General features: G+C 38.6%; 1 protein-coding gene across 2 annotated transcripts in view; it reads right to left on the bottom strand.

The window, feature by feature from the left end:
- CORIN (corin, serine peptidase) overlaps window positions 1–23,464 on the bottom strand; it is a gene marked incomplete at both ends in the record, with an annotated part of 178,757 nt that overhangs the window by 97,545 nt on the left and 57,748 nt on the right. For both annotated transcript variants that reach the window (XM_084233149.1, XM_084233150.1), the window contains one exon: window positions 21,807–21,988. In XM_084233149.1, coding sequence (XP_084089275.1) covers window positions 21,807–21,988 — 182 coding nt within the window. The remainder of the gene's footprint in view (window positions 1–21,806; window positions 21,989–23,464) is intronic.

The following is a 23,464-nucleotide window of genomic DNA, read 5'->3' as shown; positions in this document are numbered from 1 at the left end:
CACCTTTACTCTCTGTCAGAAACTCAATTAGAGCAGTTACCTGAGAATTGCAGCCCATTGTCATTTTCTATACCTTAACAGTTATACCTTAAACAGAAAAGAAAAATGTTAACTAAATATATTAAGGATCATATTCCAATATTAAAGTTAATTAATTTCTATATTTTCTATAATTATATGTTCACTTGTAATGCTAATTTATAGCTAAATGCAAATAGGAGAAAATCTTCAGTTTTGATATCGATAATAGGCATATTATTTTTGCTTCAACTTAAGAAAGTTACAATTATTAAACAAAAATGTTGATGTTTCACAAATATTACTAAAAAGTAAATACAAGAGAAATAATTTTCACATTTGGCAAAAATAAAAAGCTAATTGAAAGTGTAATGTGTTGGAAAATATATAGAGAATATATTCATTACAACAGAAAGTAAAGAAATGCCTATTAGTTGTAACTGATGCTGTAAGCAAAATTACTATAAAAATAGGAGCTAGAGCATAATTAAAAAAAATAAATGGACAAGACCAAAAAGATGCCTGCCCTGAACAAGAGAAGTTGTGTTTAATTTGCTTAATGAATAAGTAATGTTTTGTGTCAAAACTCAGAAATCTTAGGGCCATGGACTCTCTTCTCATTTATTTTTCATTGTAATGTCCTTCAGGGTTTTTCACAGAGAAAACAATGGCTCTAGCAGATAACTCGGGCATGCAAAACCAGTACATGTTCAATTTTACCAGTTGATAAAAAATGTTTTTTCTCACCCACAGCTGTGACCAGGTCACCCCTCCTTGCCAGTGGCCTCACTACTATTTTCCTTATCAAATGCAGCCTCCTGGCTCCTAGTTTCAAAGGCCCCCTCCAGCTTTCCCAGCTTTCTAACTAGTCTGTATTCTTCCAGCCAAGAAATTCTTCACACAGTCCTATTTGCTTCCCCAATCCTTCATCCAGATTATCTCTCCCATACAGCACTGACACGGAAGGCTTTCAACAACCTACTTCTCTCTTAAAATGTGATTTAAACTAAATGTATCCGGTAAGTGATCAATTGCTTTTGTTGTTTTCATATTTAAATCTAAAAACATTTGCCCTGTACAAAAGAGATTGATCGTAACATGGGACCACGACCACCATAATAATTTTCTTGAGTATTTCATATTCAAACTATTAGACCTATAAGAGACATGGCATAGAATAAAAAGTAAATCACTTATATCATACTGAAATATAGCAATGAAGAGGCATTCTCTTATATTTTATGATTGCTAGTCGTAGTAATGTCAGTTGCTATCACTTCTTGGACCATACCAGGACTAGAATAAATCGGGAAGGTAGGCACTAGATAAGAAATGAACAAAAACATAGATAGCCCCGTATCATACCCTGAAGTGATAAACAGGCAATGAGCTCAGAAGGAGAAAGAGGGACAGGATATGCAGGAGGGAGGGATGGGGGTGGAGGACATTACAGGGCAGCAAATGACAGAATCCTAAGTAGGAATAAAAATAAACCCACGTTCAGCCTGTCTGGTAGAACTGCTTATGGGCATCTGACTGGGTGCCAAGTACCAAAATGGACACACAACGTTAGTGACATGAATCGCTAGCTCATTAGACTTAGCTTCTAAAAGCCCATTCCCTTTTCTGCAATAAGCATTACTATTAGCTTGCTTATTTTGTTGCTCATAATACTAATCCTAATGAGACTGCCAGTTGCAGTGCAAAAGACTGGAATAATTTAGTGTCCCTTAAGGTATTTTCTTCATTGCTAAAAGCACCTTCATTGATTTCTTCATTCAAAAACAAATACTGAGTATCAAGGTTCTTTTGCCAGGAAATATACTGAAATGATGAGCCTTTGTTTTTCATTCCCTGTAAAATAAGAATAACAGTATATACCCATTGTGTTGTATAGAAAATTAACTGAAACAATGCTATAAACAGTTAATGCAGTAATTGGCACTCAACATGCTTTCAATAAGAGTTAGCTATTATTGTTGTTGTTGCTGTTGCTGTTATTACTGTAAGAACCTCACTTTTAACAGGACAGTTGTCATTATAACCTAACTTAAGCTATATACCAATAAACTCTAATTTTAAGTCAAACAATGTTTATTTTTTATGTATTATCTAGTTTCCCAAACAATGAATTCTTTTCATTTTTTTCAGATGATTCTTCTGAAACTCTTGTGACTTAATTCTCCTGAGTCTAATATGGAGGTGTCTGTTTAATAAACAACAGGGAAGAAACATGAGAGGGATAAGAGAAGATCTAGTTTTCTTTAATGTGTGTTATAATTAAAAGGTTCAGTTGGTTGAATCATTTCCCATGACTTCTGTGGGTCACAGAGGACAGAGGTCATCAAAACTGCTTTTGCTACCTGCAAGGTCCTGATGTTGTGTCCTCTTTTCTCTCCTTCCTCTCACTCACCCTCTGTAAGATCATCCATTCCTTGTCCAAATTCACACTAATGATTCACAAGATCTTGTCCCCTCAGCTCAAATCTCCTACCTGAATTCCAGGTCCCTCTACCCGACGAATATAACCAGAAACTTCAGAGGTCCAAATTATTATTTCTCCCAAACCATTCTTTTCCCTGTAGTCTCTATTTTAGCAAGTAATCTGACCACCATATTCTACATCTTCACAACCTAGCATATGTTTTTCATCATTCTTTCTTCCTTTTCCCTCTCTCCAGTAGTTCACTGAATTTCTCCAATGTGCAAGTCCCTGGAACTGGTTTGTCTTGTTTCCTCCTGAATCCTCAATGCCAGAAACAGCCCTAGCACGTAGTAGGCGGTCCCTAGACCTTTGCTGTATGCATGAATGTCACGTAGTGGTGACTGTATGACTGATGAATGAAAGGGTGAATGTATTTCTTGAAGGTGAAGTCACAGAAAACAAGAACATAAAAATAATCCCCCTTTACCTAATACTTTCTAGTAGGCTAGTTTTCTAAATAAGGCTATTAAAGCATATGAAGCAGTTTTGTTTTCTGGCATAACAACAAGATACTAATTGTTTTGTATATTGTTCAAATGTTAATCCCCTGGCTGTTGAATTTCACAGTTAAACAAGAAGTTTCCCAGTGTAGATTTTATCCTATAGAAATCTGTAAAAATCCTCTATGCAAGAGTGAGCATGGAGCTTTCTCAAATCCAAACTGAGAAAATTAGAAACAGTTTAACAATCCTAAAGAACAGCATTTCATAAAAGCCTATGGAGTAAAGAGCTAGATCCTGTGGGGCCACTAGCTGCATGTCTATGGCAAGTGCAGAAACATTAACCCTTCCAGACGAAAGTGGACAAAAGTAACTTGTCAAATGTTACCCAAGACTTTTCAGTGATCAATCTCACATTTATCTAAAATTTTCTGTTCTTTCTATTTAAAATGATTTTAGTAGAACAGGATTCTATTTGCTTTCTTGCTAGGATATATGTAGACTTGCATTTTACTTTGCATCAAGGCTACAATCAAATCAACTTGCATTATTCTGTTTCATGAAAATAGCAAAAATATGCTACAAATAACATCAATAAATAAAAGGTCAGGAAATCATGTCTGCATCTGTATTTGACTTGCAAAGTAAAATACTTAATGAAATAAAAATATTTTGAGGCTCTTTCCTTTTTATCACTACTATGCTATATCAGGCATATCTGAATATTGGATGTTTTCTTCAATTAGAAGACTGTCAGCAGGCAGACTTATTTTCAGTGAAAATCTAAGCCAACATTAAGCTATATGCTTCTGACATCTTTTCCAAGGTGATTTAAACCAAGATTCCAAACTTCTTACCATGTCAATATCAGCAGTTCTAACCCATATTTTTTTTTGTCCTGAGTTGAAATTTATTGACGCTGTCAACCACAAAAAGAAAAACAGGAACATTCCCAAAAAGAAGAAAAGAGAGAGAAACTGATTGGGAAATGTGTGGTAACCATTGCTTATCTAATCACAAATTATAAGGTCAATGGCTATTTGGTATTTATACAATCATATTTACATATGTTACATATATTTACATACACATTAATATACATTTACAGGGCCTCCCCAGTGGCGCAGCAGGTTGAGCATGGCGCTGCGAAGCTGTCTACAGCTTCTGCAGCGCCAGTTCGATCCCCGGCCACCAGAGAGGGTCCCACATGGGGCACAGACCTCTCCTGCTGCACCTGCTGCTCCCCTCAGCAGTGTATTTCAGTCAGTCTGCCTGTCCTGCTCCCCACTCTGTCTCTGGTGAATCCTCTCACCCTCCCTTGCCTCTGGCCTGTACCCCAGCTATTGTATAAATAAAAAATAAATCTTAAAAAAATATATACACATACATAGAAATATCCCTACATAGCATCTTTTTACATAAAATAAACCCTTTCCTTCTTTTGTGGATCTTCTCTTCAATCTATTCTAATTAAGGGTTTGCAAGGAATAACTTAGAACCACCATTTTCTGCTAATTTTGAATGCTATTAAGTTAAATATACACAAATATTCTTTTTTTTTCCTGCTTAAACTGTGTGTATTGTTTAAAGGAATAAAGTCCTAGTCTGAACTCTTACAGACCCAGATGAAAATGGGTTCTAATCACAGCTTTGCCAAGTCCCACCTCTATACTCTTAAACAAATTATTTAACCCCTGGGAGCATATCTTCTCTCATCTACAAAATGGGAAGCGTCTGAGTTAGCTCAGACTGCTCCAACAATAGCTTAGACTGGGTAGTTTAAACAACACATATGTATTTCTTGCAGTTCTGGAGGATGGAAGTCTGAGATCAGAGTGGCAGCATGCTTGGTTCTTGTGAGAACCCTCTTCCTGGTGTGTCCTCACATGGCCTCCTTGGTGCACCCCCAGAAAAAGAAAGTCTCTCTTTTTTTTCTTTAAAGACATTGATTCCATCATGGGAATTCACCCGAGTGAGTGAGTTTATCCAAATCTAATTACCTAACAAAAGCTTCACCTCCCATTTCTATCACAGTGGGAGTTAGGTTTTAAACATGTGAATTTGGGGGGTACACAAACATCTTGTCCCTAACAGGAAGACTAACTATAACCCTCACAGTGCTGCTGTGAGGAGTAATAAAATAATGTCTCTAAAACATCTTATCATGACACTTAGTACACCATAAATGCTCAGCAAATGGTACATATTACAACATTATTATTAGATACTATTATTAAAACACTCTTATTTGAATTGGAAAGTCTGGCTACCACTTTTTCTTCTTTAAAAATCTGTAACCACCTTAACCATATTCACCAGAGAGACAGTTGAACTTAAATGTAATCGATACTCCTATCTACATATCTCTAATCAAAATCTATTTCCACAACGAGCTCCCCCAGTCTCTCACATGTAACTACTCCCATTTCTCAGTTACCCAGCATGTTTTGTTCTTTCTTTTTGTTGTCCATATCAATGTTATCACTTATCTGTTCACAAGTATTTCTGTCACTTGTGATTTGTTTACATTATTGCTAAAGAAGTAGAGGCAGGATAATACCCAGGTCTGTTTGAATCTACAATAACCATCTTTTGAGTGTGGAATGTGCTTTCGTGGGGGCAAGCAAAGACTTTCTGAAGTTCCATACAAGTAGAGCTAGTTTTAAGAAAATCAATTTCTACATTTTTCTGTGATTGCCTCCCAAGGCCACATGCAAGGCTGGAGTCATCAGTTTTCCTTTTCCACCTCCTCTTATACAATGTCCCTTTTATTTCAGTAGATGAAAGAAAGACATGCCTCTTAGCCATTCCAAACCTGCTATAGTCTATTTAATTCTGAAGTCTAAACATCTGGTGTTGCAAACATATAGATAAGTCAAAATATTCTTAATTTAACTATCATCACCCAAATGTCAGAGAATATATTGTTCTAAGGGAAACCCTTTGAAGGATAAAGTTAAAAGAGTGCAGAGAAAGAATAGTATGAAATGACACTCATTTTATTCAAGGAACACACTCATGGCCAGGCGTTATGGTTCATCTGTCTCTTTACCTAAATATGCATCTCAAAATTTAAAAAAGAAGTAAAATTCTAAGCTTCCAGTTGCATTGAAGATGGAGTAAGTATATGTCAACTCCCCTAACTCTGATTGTAACTAAAAAACAGGAACAGAACACATAAAGCCCCTATCCACAATATCTGAAAATCAAAAAATAACAAGGAAATGGGGGGGTGGGGAATCAAACCTTTAAGACTAGTGAGGAGTTGAGTTTTCTAGTTTTCTTTTTCTCCCCACATCTCCCAAATAGAACCAGGGCAGCAAATCATGGAACAGTGCAGGAGGCATGGCCAAGAGAAGCTGAGCAGTGAGAGGGAAGAAGCCATAAAATAAAGAGCATGAGGGAAATTTCCCCAATTTGCTTCATCTCCTGGCCCCAGCCTTGACACAGGACTACTGCAAAAGTGGGCCAGCAGCAGTCCAGGTTGTCAATTTGCTCTGGAAATGAATGGGGTAGTAAAAGAATGTACAACTACAGATTTTTTTTTAACAGAGGACCAAGAGGAGGGACCTCTGGATATAATAGAGCTTCAGGGAGATCCCAACAAAGAAGGTGCTGGAGAACACGGCCCACAGAGCTGTGTGTGAGGTCCTGGACTTCACGTCCTGAATCTCTGCTATTTTCTTATTTAAAGTTTCAATTTCTACCTTTTGGTCATTTTTTTTAAAATTTCTGATCTCATTTGTTTTTCTGAGGGTAGCTTTTCTAAGTTCTCTTATATCACTTTGACTTGCTTTTTTGAGTTTTGGTCTCTTTATTATAGCAATTTTAAATTCTGTCTGACAAGGAGATAAAATCTTCCTCTTTTTCCTCGGAAAGTTGTCCTCGCTGCATGATATCATTTTCCACTGGAGGTACTGAGTGCCATGGTTGCATTTTTTTGTCTGCCCATTTTGCTACTTTACAGTTTCTTCTGTATTTTTTTTTTTCAGTAACTGCAGCAGTAATTTGGGGAATTGAGCTACAGTTACTTTTTCTGTAGGTGGCTCTATGGTTTTATTTGATTTGCCTTTGCTGGATTCTGTTGGCATTGAGACCTGTTCATGCAGTGTGTCAGCGGGGTGGGAGAGGGACCCGGAGGCTCCAATCACTGTCACAGACATGCTGGGGGTAGTGGCCTGTTTGTGTTTGTGGCACTGCTAATATTGCTGCTCTTTGGGGTTCCAGATCTGTCAGTGCATAGTCCTGAGGGGGAGAAGGGAAGAGTGCTCTGTTGTTTTCTTTACCCAGAATCTGACTTGTTTGGGTCATCCCAGTTCCTCCATATGGGTTTCACGTCAATCAAGTGTGTGTGCACTGTTTCAGACCTGTTCTCTCCACAGGTCCCTGGGTGACTAGCAGCCTTGCCATCTGATTCCCTGGCCCCAGACCACAGGCTCTAAGTGTTCTCTTCACCCATCTCCTGTTCACTGAAGCATGACTCTCCTCCATGTTGCTGCTGGTACTGTCTATTGGGTCTGAAGTACAAGGGACTCTTCAGATCACCCCAAAATGGGACTCCCTCAGTGTGTGCCCATTGGTCAATTGTTAGATGTTCCTCTTGAGAGTGAAGCAAGAAACCACTCCAAAAAATTTTGGAGAAAAGAAAATTTTTAAACATTCTACTGAATCAATAGTAGATAGAAGAGATGCATAGAGCAAGGTATGGGGGAAAGGCATGGAGCCCCAAGCCCTCTCCAAGCCTACCAGCTTCCAAAATCCCCAGGATATTAAAATAAATTTAAATCACAATTATTATGAAAATAATCAAGAAGGAATTTTTGATATTAAGGCTCTCATGAACGATGGAAAATTTTTAAGACAATAATTTCTATTTTGGGGCCTCCCTGGTGGTGCAAGGAGTTAAGCACCGCTCTACGAAGCAATCAGCACCTTCTGCAGCACAAGTTCAATCCCCAGCCGGCCAGGGAGCAACCACATGGCCAGGCAAACCTCTCCTGGCTCACCTGCTGCTACCCTCACCAGTGTATTTCAGTCAGTCTGCCTATTCTGTTCCCCCCTCTGTCTCTGGTGAATACTCTCACCACCCACACCTCTGGACTATACCCCAGCTCTTGTATGCATAAATAAATAAATCTTAAAAACAATTTCCATTTTTATATATGGCTTTGTTGTAGAAATGTACAGTAGGACAATAAAAATGATTCTAAACATTAAAAAGACATTACACCAGATTGAAATTCTGTGGGAGAAGAGATTAGTCGTAAGAGTTCAGGGAGAAAGTCATACATTGTAAAATTGGCTAAGAATTTCAAGTCATGGTATTTATTATCTATTAGAAATAATTTTTTTTTGCCATTGGAGAATTTTAAATGAGTAATAGAACAGTTTCAATTTTAAAATGTCTATGGTTATAATATCTTTTAAATTATATTCTTTACCAACTATTTATATTCATTAGTTAAAATGTTTACATATTAACTTGAAACTGTTCAATGGAGGTATAATTTTTCAAAATTTTTAGGGTTACATAAGCAAAAATATTTGGAAAATCAGGGCTCTAAAACACTATGTTGCATTATCTCTTCAATGACAATTTGCCTCCTCTTCCTCCTGAATCTCTGGTATTTGTTTAAATGTGTGCAGGGGTCAGACACAAAAGAAACATAAGGACTAGGAGATGAAAATGAAGAAAGTAATTGTTTCTCAATTACTGAGCTCACTGGAATAGAAGTTATGAAGGTGGCAATTCTATTTGGCATAATTGAGTCACAATTTTAGTAAAGATTCAGATTTTGATGTAATGATTCTGATTCATGTTAGTTTCTCACAGTGGCCCAGAATTTAGAGTTCAAACTCTAGGCTACTCTCTAAACTACTGGGCAATTGTTAAATCATTGTAGCTCAATTTCAAGAACAACGGATTGAACATAAGGACCTATGTCCACCAAAATCACACACAGTATCCTTTCTTAGAGCTTTTTGTAGGCAAATTTGAAACAAAGAACTAATTTAAGATTTCTAACTATGTGAAAAAAAAAAAGTCCAGCAATGTTTTTGCACGATCTGGTTCAGTAGAGATGGGCCTACTGTGATTATATTAAACTGGATATAGAATTAAAACAGATGATGATGATGCTTTTAATTATTCAGAATGTAAATGATTAGCATGAAGTGATTGAACTGATTATTTTTTTTTTTTTCATTTTTATTTTTATTTTTTTTTATTTTTTTTATTTTTTTTTTTTTTATAAATTTTATTGTTATATTCCCCATACAATTGCAGCCCCCCATTCTGACCCCAATCCCTCTCCTCCCGCCCCCGACCCCCTAAAAGTGTCTCTGGTTCATAGTTTTTTGTTGATTTTGATTTTCACTTTCTTATAGTTATTCATTTTCCTGGTCCCTTATTTAAGTTTTCTAGATTCCTGCTATGAGTGAGACCATCCGGTATTTTTCTTTTTCTTTTTGGCTTATTTCGCTGAGCATGATCCCTTCCAGCGCCATCCATGTTGCAGCAAATTGCATGTGTTTATCTTTTTTGAATGCTGAGTAATATTCCATGGTATATATGTACCACATCTTCTTGATCCAGTCATCTATTTTTGGGCATTTGGGTTGTTTCCAAAGCTTAGCTAGTGTAAACAGTGCTGCTATAAACATAGGGGTGCAGGTGTTCTTTGGAATTGATGTTTCCGTGTCCTTTGGGTAAATACCTAGGAGTGGAATTGCTGGGTCATATGGAAGCTCTATGTTTAGTAGGTCCAGAAATCTCCACACAGCTTTCCACAGTGGTTGGACCAGTTTGCACTCCCACCAACAGTGCAGAAGAGTTCCTTTTTCTCCACACCCTCGCCAACATTTGTTGTTGCTAGTTTTTTTAATATGTGCCATTCTCACTGGTGTAAGATGGTATCTCATGGTAGTTTTGATTTGCATTTCCCTGATGACAAGTGATGTTGAACATTTTTTCATATGCCTGTTGGCCATTTGCATTTCCTCTTCAGAGAAGTTTCTTTTAAGCTCTTCTGCCCATTTTTTGACTGGATTATTTTCTTTGTTGTTGTTGAGTCTCATCAGCTCTTTGCAGATTTTTGTGATCAGTCCTTTATCATTAGTGTTGGGTGCAAAAATGTTCTCCCAGTTGGTGGGGTTTCTCTTTGTTTTTGTTATTGTCTCTTTTGCTGTGCAAAAGCTCTTTAATTTGATATAGTCCCAGCTGTTTATCTTTGCCTTCACTATCACTGCTTTGGGTGATGTGTCTGTAAAGATGTCTTTGATGTGCAAATCACGTAGTGTTTCGCCTATATTTCCTTCTATATATTTTATGGTTTCAGGTCTTATGTCTAGTTCTTTAATCCATTTTGAGTTGATTTTTGTGTATGGTGTGAGGTGGTGGTCAAGCTTCATTCTTTTGCATGTAGCGACCCAGTTTTCCCAGCACCATTTATTGAACAAACTTTCTTTGCTCCAATGCATAGTCTTTGCTCCTTTGTCAAAGATTAGTTGACCATAAATCTGTGGGTTTATTTCTGGATTTTCTATTCGATTCCATTGGTCTGTATGTCTGTTCTTGTTCCAATACCATGCAGTTTTGATGATTATGGCTTTGTAGTATAGTTTGAAGTCTGGGAGTCTGATGCCTCCATTCCCTTCTTTTTTTTTCAGGAGAGCTTTGGCTATTCGGGGTTTTTTGTGATTCCATATGAATTTCATCAATAATTGTTCTATTTCTTTGAAGAATGACATTGAAATTTTGATTGGAATAGCATTGAATCTGTATATTGCTTTTGGAAGGATGGCCATTTTAATAATGTTTATTCTTCCAATCCATGAGCAGGGGATGTCTCTCCATTTCTTTGTGTCTTCTTCTATTTCTTTTAACAGTGTTTTATAGTTTTCTTTGTATAGGTCCTTTACCTCTTTTGTTAGATTTATTCCCAAATATTTGATTTTTTTTGTTTCAATAACAAAAGGGATGGTCTTTTTGATTTCTTCTTCTTCAGATTTATTGTTTGTGTATAGGAAGGCTACTGACTTTTGCGTGTTGATTTTGTATCCTGCCACTTTACTGAACTGATTGATGAGTTGAATTAGCTTTTCTGTGGAGTTTTTGGGGTTCTCTATGTATAATATCATATCGTCTGCAAATAGTGATAGTTTGACTTCTTCTTTTCCTATTTGGATTCCTTGGATGTCTTTCTCTTGTCTTATTGCCCTGGCTAGGACTTCCAGTATTATATTGAAAAGCAATGGTGAGAGTGGACATCCTTGTCTTGTTCCAGATCTTAATGGAATTGCTTTCAGCTTTTCACCATTGAGAATGATACTGGCTGTTGGCTTGTCATAGATGGCCTTTATGATGTTGAGGTATGTTCCTTGTATCCCAAGAATTTCAAGGGCTTTTATCATGAATGGGTGTTGCACTTTGTCGAAAGCTTTCTCAGCATCTATTGATATTATCATATGGTTTTTATATTTCTTTTTGTTGATGTGTTGGATAACGTTGATTGATTTTCGGATGTTAAACCATCCTTGTGCCCCTGGAATGAATCCAACTTGGTCGTGGTGAATTATCTTATGGATACATTGTTGGATTCTGATAGCTAAAATTTTATTCAGGATTTTTGCATCAGTGTTCATTAGGGAGATTGGCCTGTAGTTTTCCTTTTTTGTGTTGTCCTTGTTCGGTTTTGGTATTAGTGTAATGTTGGCTTCATAGAACGTGTTTGGTATTGTCCCTTCCTTCTCAATTTTTTGGAAGAGTTTGTGAAGGATAGGCACTAATTCGTCTCTGAATGTTTGGTAGAATTCATTTGTAAATCCATCAGGTCCTGGGCTTTTGTTTTTGGGGAGGTTTTTGATTACCATTTCAATTTCGCTAATTGTAATTGGTCTGTTTAGGTGTTCTATTTCTTCTTTATCTAGCTTTGGGTGATTGTAGAGCTGTAGGAATTTGTCCATCTCCTCTAGATTGTTAAACTTGTTTCCATATAACTGTTCATAGTAGTTACTGATTATTCTTTTGATTTCTGCTGTGTCCGTTGTGATTTCTCCTCTTTCATTGATGATCCTGTTTATTTGTGCTTTCTCCCTTTTTTCCTTTGTGAGCCTGGCTAGGGGTTTGTCTATTTTATTGATTTTTTCAAAGAACCAGCTCTTGGTTTCATTGATCTTTTGGATTGTTTTTTTAGTTTCAATTTCATTTATTTCTGCTTTGGTTTTTATTATTTCTTTTCTTCTACTGGTTTTGGGGTTTTTTTGTTGTTCTTTTTCTAGATCTTTGAGCTTCGAGATTAGGTTGTTTCTTTGCGTTCTTTCTTGTTTCTTGATGTGAGCTTCTATTGCTATATATTTTCCTCTTATTACTGCTTTTGCTGCATCCCATACATTTAGGATATTGGTGTCCTCCTTGTCGTTCAATTCAAAAAATTTTTTAATTTCTTCTTTGATCTCCTCATTAGTCCAATGGTCTTCCAGTAGTGTGGTTTTTAATCTCCATGAGGTAGGAAAGTTCCTTGCCTTCTTTTTATGGTTTATTTCTAGTTTGATGCCTTCATGGTCAGAAAAGATGGTTGATATGATTTCAATCTTGGTGTATCTGTTGATGTTTGTCTTGTGCCCCAGTATGTGATCGATCCTGGAGAATGATCCGTGTGCGCTTGAGAAAAATGTGTACTCCGTTTTTTTGGGGTTTAGTGTTCTATAGATGTCTGTTAAGCCCAATTGCTCTAGGTCTTTATTTAGAGCTTTGGTTTCTTTACTTATTTTTTGTCTTGTTGATCTATCCATTGTTGATAGTGGTGTGTTGAAGTCTCCCACTACGTATGTGTTTTCTCTGATGTCTGTTTTCAGAGAGGACAACAGTTGTCTGATATATTTTGGTGCTCCTTCATTTGGTGAGTATATGTTAATGAGTGTTATTTCTTCTTGAAGTATTGTCCCCTTGATCATAATGTAGTGACCATTGGGGTCTCTTTTTATCTTTTTGAGTTTGAAATCTGTTTTATCTGATATAAGTATAGCTGTTCCTGCTTTCTTTTTTGGTCCATTTGCTTGTAGGATTGTTTTCCATCCTTTAACTTTGAGCCTATTTTTATCTTTTGTAGCTAAATGTGTTTCCTGGAGACAGCAAAAGGTTGGGTTTTGTTTCTTAATCCAGGCTGCAACTCTGTGTCTTTTTATTGAAGAGTTTAGTCCATTTACATTTAGAGTTAATATTGATATGTTAACATCTGTATTTGCCATTGTGTTTGTCTTTCCTTTGATTTTATTTATTTATTCTTTTAATAACTTTTTTTTTTTTTTTTGGCCTTCTTTCATTGTTATTCGTCGCTCTGAGGTTCTGGCTTTAGGACTCCTTGTAGTATTTTTTGGAGTGGGGGTTTAGTTGCAATGAAATTCCGGAGTTTCTGTTTGTCTGGGAAGGTCCATATTCTTTCTTCAAAGAGGAAGGAGAGCTTTGCGGGATAGAGTATTCTTGGTTGGCATCTGTTTTCTTGGAGTCTGTTGACTATGTCCCTCCACTCTCTCCTTGCCCGTAGTGTTTCTTCGGAGAAGTCTGATGTCAGCCTGATTGGTTTTCCTTTGAATGTTATCTGTTTCTTCCCTCTTGCCAGCTTCATTATTTTTTCCTTGTCCTGGATTCTTGGGAGCTTTACTATTATGTGTCTTGCTGTATTTTTCCTTTCGTCGTGGAAGTTTGGTGTTCTTCTTGCTTCTTGTATATCAATTTTCAGCTCCTTCTTCACATTTGGGAAGTTCTCTTCAATTATCTCTTTGAATATTTTCTCTGTTCCTACATCTCTCTCCTCTCCTTCTGGTATTCCTATAACTCTTATATTTCCTTTCCTCATGGAGTCAGATAGTTCCCGAAGTCTTTCTTCGTTCTTTTTCCTTCGTACTTCTCTTTCCTTTTCTGTTTTGGTTCTTTTTATTTCTGTGTCTTCAAGATTACTTATTCGTTCTTCCATTTCATCTATTCTGCTTTCATTGCTTTTCCCAGAATTCTTTAGTTCTTCCATTAATTCTTTGATCTCCTGCATTTCTTTTACTTCCCTCTTTAGGGACTCAATTTCTTTCTTCTGACCATTGTTTTCCCTCTCTAGGGACTCAATTGCATTCTTCTGATCGTTGATTATTTTTCCCTTATCATTGTTTTCCTTTATGACTTCTGTCAGTTTTTTAATCACGGCAATTTTAAATTCTCTTTCTGGAAGGCTCAGAAATTCTTCCAAGTTATTGTCGTTGCAATCTGGGGGCTGGCTTTCTTTTTGTGGTGTGCTTTTTCTCTGGAGAGTTGCTAGGTTGCGTGTGGTTCTTCTCCTCCCTACTGTCTGTTTTCTAATTTGCCGTATGCGTTGGGACACTGTGTTGTTGGGACTGGCCGGCATCTTGGGTGGGCTTCTCTGTTCCCCTCTGGTTCTTCCAGGAGTCATCTGTCAGTTTCAAGCAGCCTTTACTGGAGAAAGGTCCCTGTTCTAAAATGCCGATGTGGGGACACACTCCCCTGTGCACCTGGTCTGCCCCGGCGGTGGGTTCCTGCTCCCCTCTGGGCTTGGACTGCAGGCCAGAGGGGGTCTGGCGTGGGCGAACTTCCCCCGCTCACCTCTGGCTCCTGAGGAAGCCTTCTGCAGGTAGTCTTTATTGAAGAAATGTCCCTGTTCTAAAATGGTGATGTGGGACACACTCCCTGCGCTTCTGGTCTCAGGCACACTCTTCTGCGTGCCTGGTCTGCCCCGGCTGTGGGTGCTCGCTCTCCCTGTGGGCTCAGACTACTTCTTCGGAAGGGGCCCGGTGTGGGCTAACTCCCCAGCTGGCCACTAGCTCCTTCAGTAGCCTGTGCTGGGGTCAAGTCGCTAGGTGGCGCCAGAGATTTCTCCTAGAGCCCTTGGGGAGCTGATTTTCCACCCCGTGGGACAGGGAGCAGAGCGGGGATGGTAGGGTACACCTCAACGGCTTTGGGGTGCTGTGTCTGCCTTGTGCCCCACCGTCGTGGGGAACCCACGCCCCTAATTTCGTGCCCCGGTCTCAGTTCCAAAGCCCTCAGTTCCAGGACGCGCGCTGTAGCCCAGATCAGTGGCGCGGGAATGGCGCCTTTTGAATCCCGCTCCCCTGCCTGGGCGCCTTGTTCCTGCTCACTCAGGGAGGGCCTCCGCCCGGGTCTCAGTTCCACAGCCCTCAGTTCCAGGACGCGGGCTGTAGCCCAGATCAGTGGCGCGGGAATGGCGCCTTTTGAATCCCGCTCCCCTGCCTGGGCGCCTTGTTCCTGCTCACTCAGGGAGGGCCTCGCCCGGGTCTCAGTTCCAAAGCCCTCAGTTCCAGGACGCGGGCTGTAGCCCAGATCAGTGGCGCGGGAATGGCGCCTTTTGAATCCCGCTCCCCTGCCTGGGCACCTTGTTCCTGCTCACTCAGGGAGGGCCTCCGCCGTCTCCCCGCAAGCCTAGGTCGCAGGCGCAGGGCCCTGGGCAGCTGCAATCCGAGCGCCGCTTTCGCGCAAGCTTACCGGGCGGCCGGGGCTGTGTGCTGGTGCTGGTCTCCTCCTGGGGGGCGGGGCTCTCTCTTTAATGGCGCCTGGAGCTCACCTCCGCGGCGGATCCTGCAGGGTTCGTCTCAGCTCCCGTTCACGGGGTGTGGTGGCTGCAATAGTTCCTTTCCACTCACAGTCCCACTTGCTGCGTCCGTTTTTCTTGTTGGCCGTTTTCGTTTGTTGTTTCCCTTCTCTCTGCCGGTCGGAGAGTGCCGCCTCTGTGGGCGGGGGAGGGGAGCAGGGTTCTGCGCTTCCCTCCCTTCTCGTCCTCTTTTATGGCAACTTTCTTCTTCGGGCAGTTTGCTGGAGTCGTCCGTTTATCTTCCGTGTCCCATTTCTCACTGGGACCTGCCGCTTTTCCTCCCTATTAACTTTTTTTAATGGGAGATCTTACTCGCAGCGTCTCCTCGCCGCCATGTTGCTCCGCCCCTGATTGAACTGATTATTAACCAAAATAGATTCGTGTTTATTATTATTACAAAAAAATTCAGACATTTGTTTTGTAACTAAAAATTCCTATATTTTAAAATTATCTGTAAGACTATAAATGTGGGATTTTTTAATGTGAGGCACAAAACGGAATAAAATGTGGATGCTCTTGATCTCCAGTCACTGAACAAAATAATGCTCTGTAAGAAACACGGGAACCAACCTATGATCTTGGGCTTCTGAGTTATTAACCTGTAAGTCAGGCAGCCACCTTACCAAGAGAGTGAGAAGCACAAATGTAGCTGAGAAAAGGAAACCTCAATATTTCTATTTTATGAACCACTGTGTCACCTCAAGCAAAACAATATCTGGCATGAAACAGAAACCTAATCTCAAATGATCTATAAACAAGAATGACTAGGCCCAAAGAAAACAGGTAGCATTTAGGCTCAACAAGAATTCTGTTTGGCTTGGCACTGCTTCTTTATGCTGAGTATGTAGCATAGCAAAGTCAAAACAGGACTGTGGCTCACAGAAAAACAGTGGAAATCCACAAGATGAGTATTTTTTGTAATTCACAGATCAAAAGACGTTAAGAATTCCAGATGATTTTTTAAAGCTTCAAAATTCAATTTACACCAAAATCAAATTCAGGCACAGGGAAGTTGATCACAAAGTTTATTAAAATTCTCCCACAACTTTAGCACTATTGATACCCAAATAACAATAATGATAAGTATTACTCTTAAATATTCTCCTCCTTATCTTTACCACTCTCCTTAACCCACCCTATGCTATACCCTACAGACAGATCCTGGAAAGAACTGAGAGGAAATATCAGGAACAGGACACCACAAGTAGAAGGAATAGAATAGCAGGAGCCTAAAAAACAAAAAAGGACACTATTAAGAGAGAAGTCAGAGAAGTAGTGGGGTCCAGATAATATAGGACAGGAGCATTATGTTGCACAACTGCAAGAGATGCTACTTATATCAAATTCTTGTGATTGCTGCTTTCCTGCAGTTGTGCAATGCAGCAGTACTGATGGAGGGTCCTGAAAGTTCCAAAAATGGTGGCTTTTATATTGAGTGGGATGGGAAATCTTTAGAAAACCTGGAGAGGAGATATGCGAATGCTTAAAAACTCAATAGTGTTTGGGTAGCCAAAAAGAACATCTTCTGCTGCCTGGGGAATAGTCTGCATGTGTACACAGCGGTAGCAAAGAAGCCAATCTAGGAAGGAGTAAGGGCACTAGGACCAGGTGGTGGTTGTGAGTGGTGAGCACTGGTTGAATTATGTGTCCTCCATATCCTGGGTTCCACATCTGTGAATTTTACCAACTTTGGTTCAAAAATATATACTATGTAGTTAGGGCGATAATAGTTAAATCTATACAGAACATGTACAGACACTTTTTTCTTGTCATTATTCCTTAAACAACACAGCGCAACAACTTTCCATATAGCATTTACATTTCATTAGGTATTGTAAGTAATCTAAAAACAATTTAAAGAATTAGAAGATGTGGGTAGGTTAGATGCAAATTCTACACTGTTCTATACAAAGCACCTGAGTAACCTCAGATTTTGGTATCTGCAGACAGTCCTGGAATGAATTCCCTCAACCCTCCCCAATACCAAAAACTTCTGTATTGGGAAAGGAGCAGATTTGGGGGCAATATCAGATTGGTTTTTTTTTAAGATTTATATATTTATGCACACAAGAATGGGGGTACAGGCCAGAGGTGTGGGGGGGGGGGTTGAGGGTTGAGAGGATTCACCAGAGATAGAGTGGGGAACAGAACAGGCAGATTGACTGAAATACACTGCAAAGGGGAGCAGTGGGCAAGTCAGGAGAGGCCTGCTGCGCCATGTGGATTGCTTCCTGGCTGGGGATCAAACTCGTGCTTCAGTGGCTGCGGTTAGATTCATAGGTTGTGTCTTAACCCCTTGCACCACCAGGGAGGCCCCAGATCAGTTTAGTACATTTTATGTTTGACATGCCTTTCAGACACTCAAGTGGAAATAAATAGAAAGCAGATCTTATGTGTGTATGAGTGTATGCGCGCATGTGCATGTCATTAGCATATATTTGCACACAAGTCCAGAGTTAAGAGAAGATGCAAGTGTGAGAGACACATTTACAGCTGACTGTGCATGGTAGTATTTCAGACCACCAGTGTAAATGAAATCACCAAAGGAGGAGAGATCCAAGGAGTAAGCCATGGGCATTGCAATGTTTAAAGGTAAGAAAAATGAGGAGAAAACATCAAAGGAGGATAAGTATGAGTAACCAAACAAGGAAAACCTATCTAGAAGCCAAGGAAAGAGATTTTATCAGGGAGGAGGGCAAATACTGCAAGATACCAATTCAGAGGAAAACTGAGACCTTCCCATGGGATTTAGTAATAAGGATGGAAATCCTTAGAACCTGATTAAAAAGTAGCTTTTCTTAAGACATGGAAGCAAGAGCAGTGGAATATGGTTCTGAAGCTTGGTAAAAATAGAAAATTTAAGATGAAATTATAGATTAAGAGTGCTATGTACTTATGTGGCCCAGCAAGTATGACAGGCCCCAGAGAAGATGCATATAATGTTGAGCAAAGAGAACTGAGACTAGGATCCTGTGAAATATCAGAAATTAAGGTTAACCTGAGGGGGTGGGGGGAAGCAAATATTGTTTAAAAAAAAAAGAAGTTAAGGTTAAGATGGTGTAGCAGAAGTGGGAGAAATCAATAAGGGCAACAGCCTTCCATTGCTGGGTGCAGATAAGTGTTGTAGTTCCTCCTTCAAATCTATGTTTCTGTTCTAATAGGATATAGTACTTAGGGTGATAGCATATACAAGTTTCAAAGGCTGAAGGAAGTACATACCCCAGCTACTTCATCCCTTTAGTGGAGAAATTCTGAGCCATATTCCCTAGCCAAATTCCCAGATTTTCCCATGAAATTCTGTTCCAGTTGCCAACTATTACAACTAGTTCAATAATTTACCTTTATTGGTATGCTTCCCTTTGCTGAGTCATCTCCTCACTCACCCCAACAATGTCCCATGACTTTCTAAATAGTTATACATGATTTAACAATGGGGATACATTCTGAAAGATGAGTTGTTGGGTGATTTCACTATCGTGTGAACATCACAGAGTTTAATTACACAAATCTAGAAGTATAGTCTACCATGCCAAAAGGTTTAATACAGTCTACCAGGCTAAAAGGTATAACCTCCTGAGACCATATGTGTAATTGTGATTCATTACTGACTTGTAACATTGTTAAAGACATATGACTGTTTACCATTTGGGCTTAAATCCTTGTCTTCGGCTCTGCTTCTGTGCTTATATAGCTCTCTCTCTCTATTGGTTTGTGAGTTCTTTCAAAATGTGTATGTCATTTTTCCCTTATCAGTTCCTGGTGAACTGCCTGGTACATAGACTATGCTTCAATGTCTATTGAATTAAATCATTTACATAGACTAGTACATTATAGGTTCCAAAAATCCCTTCAAATATATCCTCATTTAATCCATAAAACAGTTCTACCTTTCAAGTATGGTTATTCCTGCTGTAAAGTTAAAAAAAAAAAAGACGTGTAAATGGCTTAATAAACTTACTCAATACCCCATAATTATTAAGTAAAAACAGTCATGGCTTAAGTGTAAGTCTTCATGCCTAAGTTTGATGCTTTTAAAAGAAGCATCAACATATAGAAGAAAGAAAATGTTTTAGTAATTTAAATTTTAAAATAATATGAAATTAAACACATAAGAAAAATTGAAATTATAGGAAATCCTCATTTTATTTAAGACTATTCATATAATGAAAAGTACATGACTATTTAATAGTTCCTTGATGCTATCTATAAAAAAATCCCTCTCACACAAAACATTGGTACTAAGTAGCTCAAAAAAAAAATAGTATTGCCAATAGTATTGCATTTTCTCTCAAATTAACACACAATTCAATAGGAGAAATTCAGAGTATGTGTTTTACTAAGATCCTGAAACGCCAATTTCGCTAAATTACACTAATGCATTGAAATGGTTGCTACCAGCAACCAGAACTATAAAGCAAATAAAATACTAGGAAAAGGAACAAGGAAATGAAAGGATAAAGAGCTGAGGTTCTTTCATAGCAGGGACAATCTATTTAGGCCCACCAAAATACCATTAAAAAACTATTTCCCATATACAATTACAGACAAGGTTGTGTAAAGGATTAGCCAGAGAACCTGATATGATTGATGGGTCTTGATCATCAGCCCCCTGAGTTCTCACAACTCAACTATGGAAACACACAGTAATGCTTATTTTTAAACCTTGGAGAACAGTTCCCACAGCATTTTCACTTTAGTACATTATTTATTTTACCAGAAAACCTTTCATTTATATATGATAGAAAGGTTAAGACAACTGCATATTCTTCCACATGAGAACAAATATCCTCAGAGTTATGACTGATTTAAAGGATGCTAAGAGAAGACGAATTGAACTTAGAGAACAGTACATTGGGAAAAGCAGCTGTAACAATTTGAGGGTTTAGGCTCAATGCAGTCTGAAGACATTTTGAAAGCTCTTTCTGAGAAGGTTGCTGTAACAGAGGGTAGTGTTCAAGGATTACTAATTGAATCCCAAGATGGTCCCAGGATGGTGGACTACTGGGTAGAAGATAAAACCCTAGGAGGGGGAGGGAGGGAGAAATTTAAAATAACCTTAGAATGACTAGAGCCCAACTTGTGTTTCCTTGTTTACAAAATGAAGATGATAATACCTCAGAGGTTTGCTCTGTAAGTAAAATGAGTTAACAGTGTGGGTCAATTGAATATACAGAGAGAAAAAAAACCTGTCATCATACATGAAAATGAATTCCAGAATTATGGCAGATATAAAGGGAAATGTTAAAACTGTAAACCTCTGAGCAGAAAACACAAAAGTAAAACATCTATGTTTGGGGGGGCAGACAAAAGTATCTTTAAGACACAAAAAGTGAATCACCAAGGAAAATATAGGTAATTATGATCCCATTAAAATTAAGAATTTCCATTCCATAATAGACAATAATAAAAGATTGTAAGGCAAGTTATAATGTGGAGAGAGCTTCGCAATACATGTATCTGACAGATAACTTCTATCCAAAACACATAAAGAACCACAAACTAATAGCAAAAGGGCAGATTACTACTCAAATGACAAAATCGGTGGACAGTTCACAAAAGGGGAAACTCAATAGCAAAAAAAAAAAAAATGAAAATTCCATCAAATTCATCAACAAGATGCAACTTAAAACCACAAAAAGGTATCAATCACAACACTGTCAACAGAATGGCTAAAATGAAAAACACTTGAAAATGCCCAGAGTTGGGGGGGATTTTGAGCAGCTCCACTTTCACAACTAGCTGGTAGGCTATAAACTGGTACAGCCACTTCAGAAAATGTTTTGCTGAACAAATGCACAACCATGTTCAATCAAAGATGTGCACAAGAATACTCATAGCATCACTATATTCATTGTCATCAGAAACAACACAAATGTCCATCAACAATAGAATAGAATAAAAAATATTGTGTATGACCATATATTAGAATGTTATACAACAATGACAATGAATCAACCAAAGAGCACACACTTTACAGCTCCACTGATGTGAAGTCCAGAGCTAAGCCCAACTATCTGACAGCATAGAGGTCAGTACAGAGGTTTCTTTGGGGAGTATGAGATTACTGGGAGACCTGGTAGTGTTTCCTGAAATGTTGCCAACATTCTATTTCTTGATCTGGGTGCTGGTTGCATGAGTGTGGTCATATTTTGCTAAATTTACTGAATTACACACATTTTTAGGAGACATCCTTCTATGAACATTGTACTTCAATAAAAACATATTAAAATGAAATGGAAAACAGACACCTACGTTGCTTTCCTTTTTCCTGTTGTGGTGAAAAGCAAATTCTGCTGATGTTGCTGCTTTCAGTTTCGTTTCTAAACTGGGAGCATTTGAGGAAATCAGGCCAGGAGGAGTTGACCACCCCCAGGACTGACTCACAGCCCTCTTTCGCAGCCTCACAGAAGGACCTACAAGGCAGGAGTCCATGACTAGAAGAAAAGAGAAAGGTGAAAATTAATGTTTTTACAAACTACTTCTCAAAATAATGATGAATTTAAAGTTGGCCATCAGTGTGCAATATTATCTTAATTTATATTTACTATAGTCAACACCTAAATTTCTACATTGAGTCCTATGATAAAGATTTTCAGTCACCCAATTGTGATTCTAGAAGAAATAATCTACCTCCATAACATATTATCTAATTATCTCTTGTAGAAGAATTTATCCCAAAAGAATTTTTTAGATTTCCTGTGCTAAAGTAAACCTGTCAACCAAAAAAGGGCCCTACTTAATATCAAAAGGAATATATTAACATGGAACTGATAAGACCCCAAATTGGAAAGGCAGAAGTAGGGCACAAAGTTTTTTTAATCTTTCCCTTGAGAAATTAAAAGTATCTCTGAGAAGCAGAAAGAAAAATGTGCTGTAACATACCCTCCCTTCCTCTCTGCAAAAGAAATATCAATAGATAAATGAAGCCTTAATTATTTATCTACCATTACAAACAATTCATTTCTCTGCCATTTTTAAGCAGTTGTTTGAGCTAAGATTTCAATTTTATCTGCTGCAAAGTAGAAATATGCAAGCAACTGCTTATTAATGTGAAAAGTGATGCTGCCCGAACTTGTCTCTATTCATCTGACCTGCAATCAAATTCTGCTTAAAGCCAGAGCTCTGTATTTGGGGCCTAGAATGTCACAATGTCAAGGGCATGGGCTTGTACCCTTGCAGACCTAGGCAGCTATTTTTACTTTGCATCTATAGACTGCAGCTCTTATCTTCACTGGTCATTTGGCAAAAGCATTTCAAATGTTTTTAAGGATACTGGGAAAGAAAAATATACAGTCAGTCAAAGCAAAGCACACACTTCACAAAGCAGAGGACAATAAGATAATGCAGAATCACATAAAATTAGATCTATAAAAGACCTTAAGCAATACCTCATTCAAATTCTTCATTTGAGATAAGCCCAGGGAGATTTTAGAATGAACTTGAGGTCACAAAACTTCCTATGGCAGAAGTTGGAAGAGAATCCAGATGTTTTAATTTCTAGTCCAGGCTCTATCCTACAATACTGTCTATTCTTACATAAAGACCTAATAATTAGGCTTTTAAAACCCCTCAATCAAACAATCAAGGGGTTTTAAAAGCCTAATTATTAGGTCTTTATGTAAGAATAGACAGTACGTTTATAATTTCCTATTCATACTTCTACAGTCTGCAGAAATAATGTGATGTGTTCCGCTGAGTTAAAATGGAATTGATAGGGGCCTCCCTGGTGGCGCAGGTGGTTGAGCGCCACACTGTGAAGCTGTCCACAGCCTCTGCAGCGTGGGTTCAATCCTGGCCAGCCGGCGAGAATCCCACATGGCGCAGCAGACCTCTCCTGTCTTGCCTGCTGCTCCCCTCAGCAGTATATTTCAGTCAGTCTGCCTGTTCTATTCCCCGCTCTGTCTCTGGTA

Source organism: Talpa europaea (genome assembly GCF_964194135.1).
Source record: "Talpa europaea genome assembly, chromosome: 5".
Classification (NCBI taxonomy): domain Eukaryota; kingdom Metazoa; phylum Chordata; class Mammalia; order Eulipotyphla; family Talpidae; genus Talpa; species Talpa europaea.
This window is presented reverse-complemented; position numbering and strand designations above follow the sequence as displayed.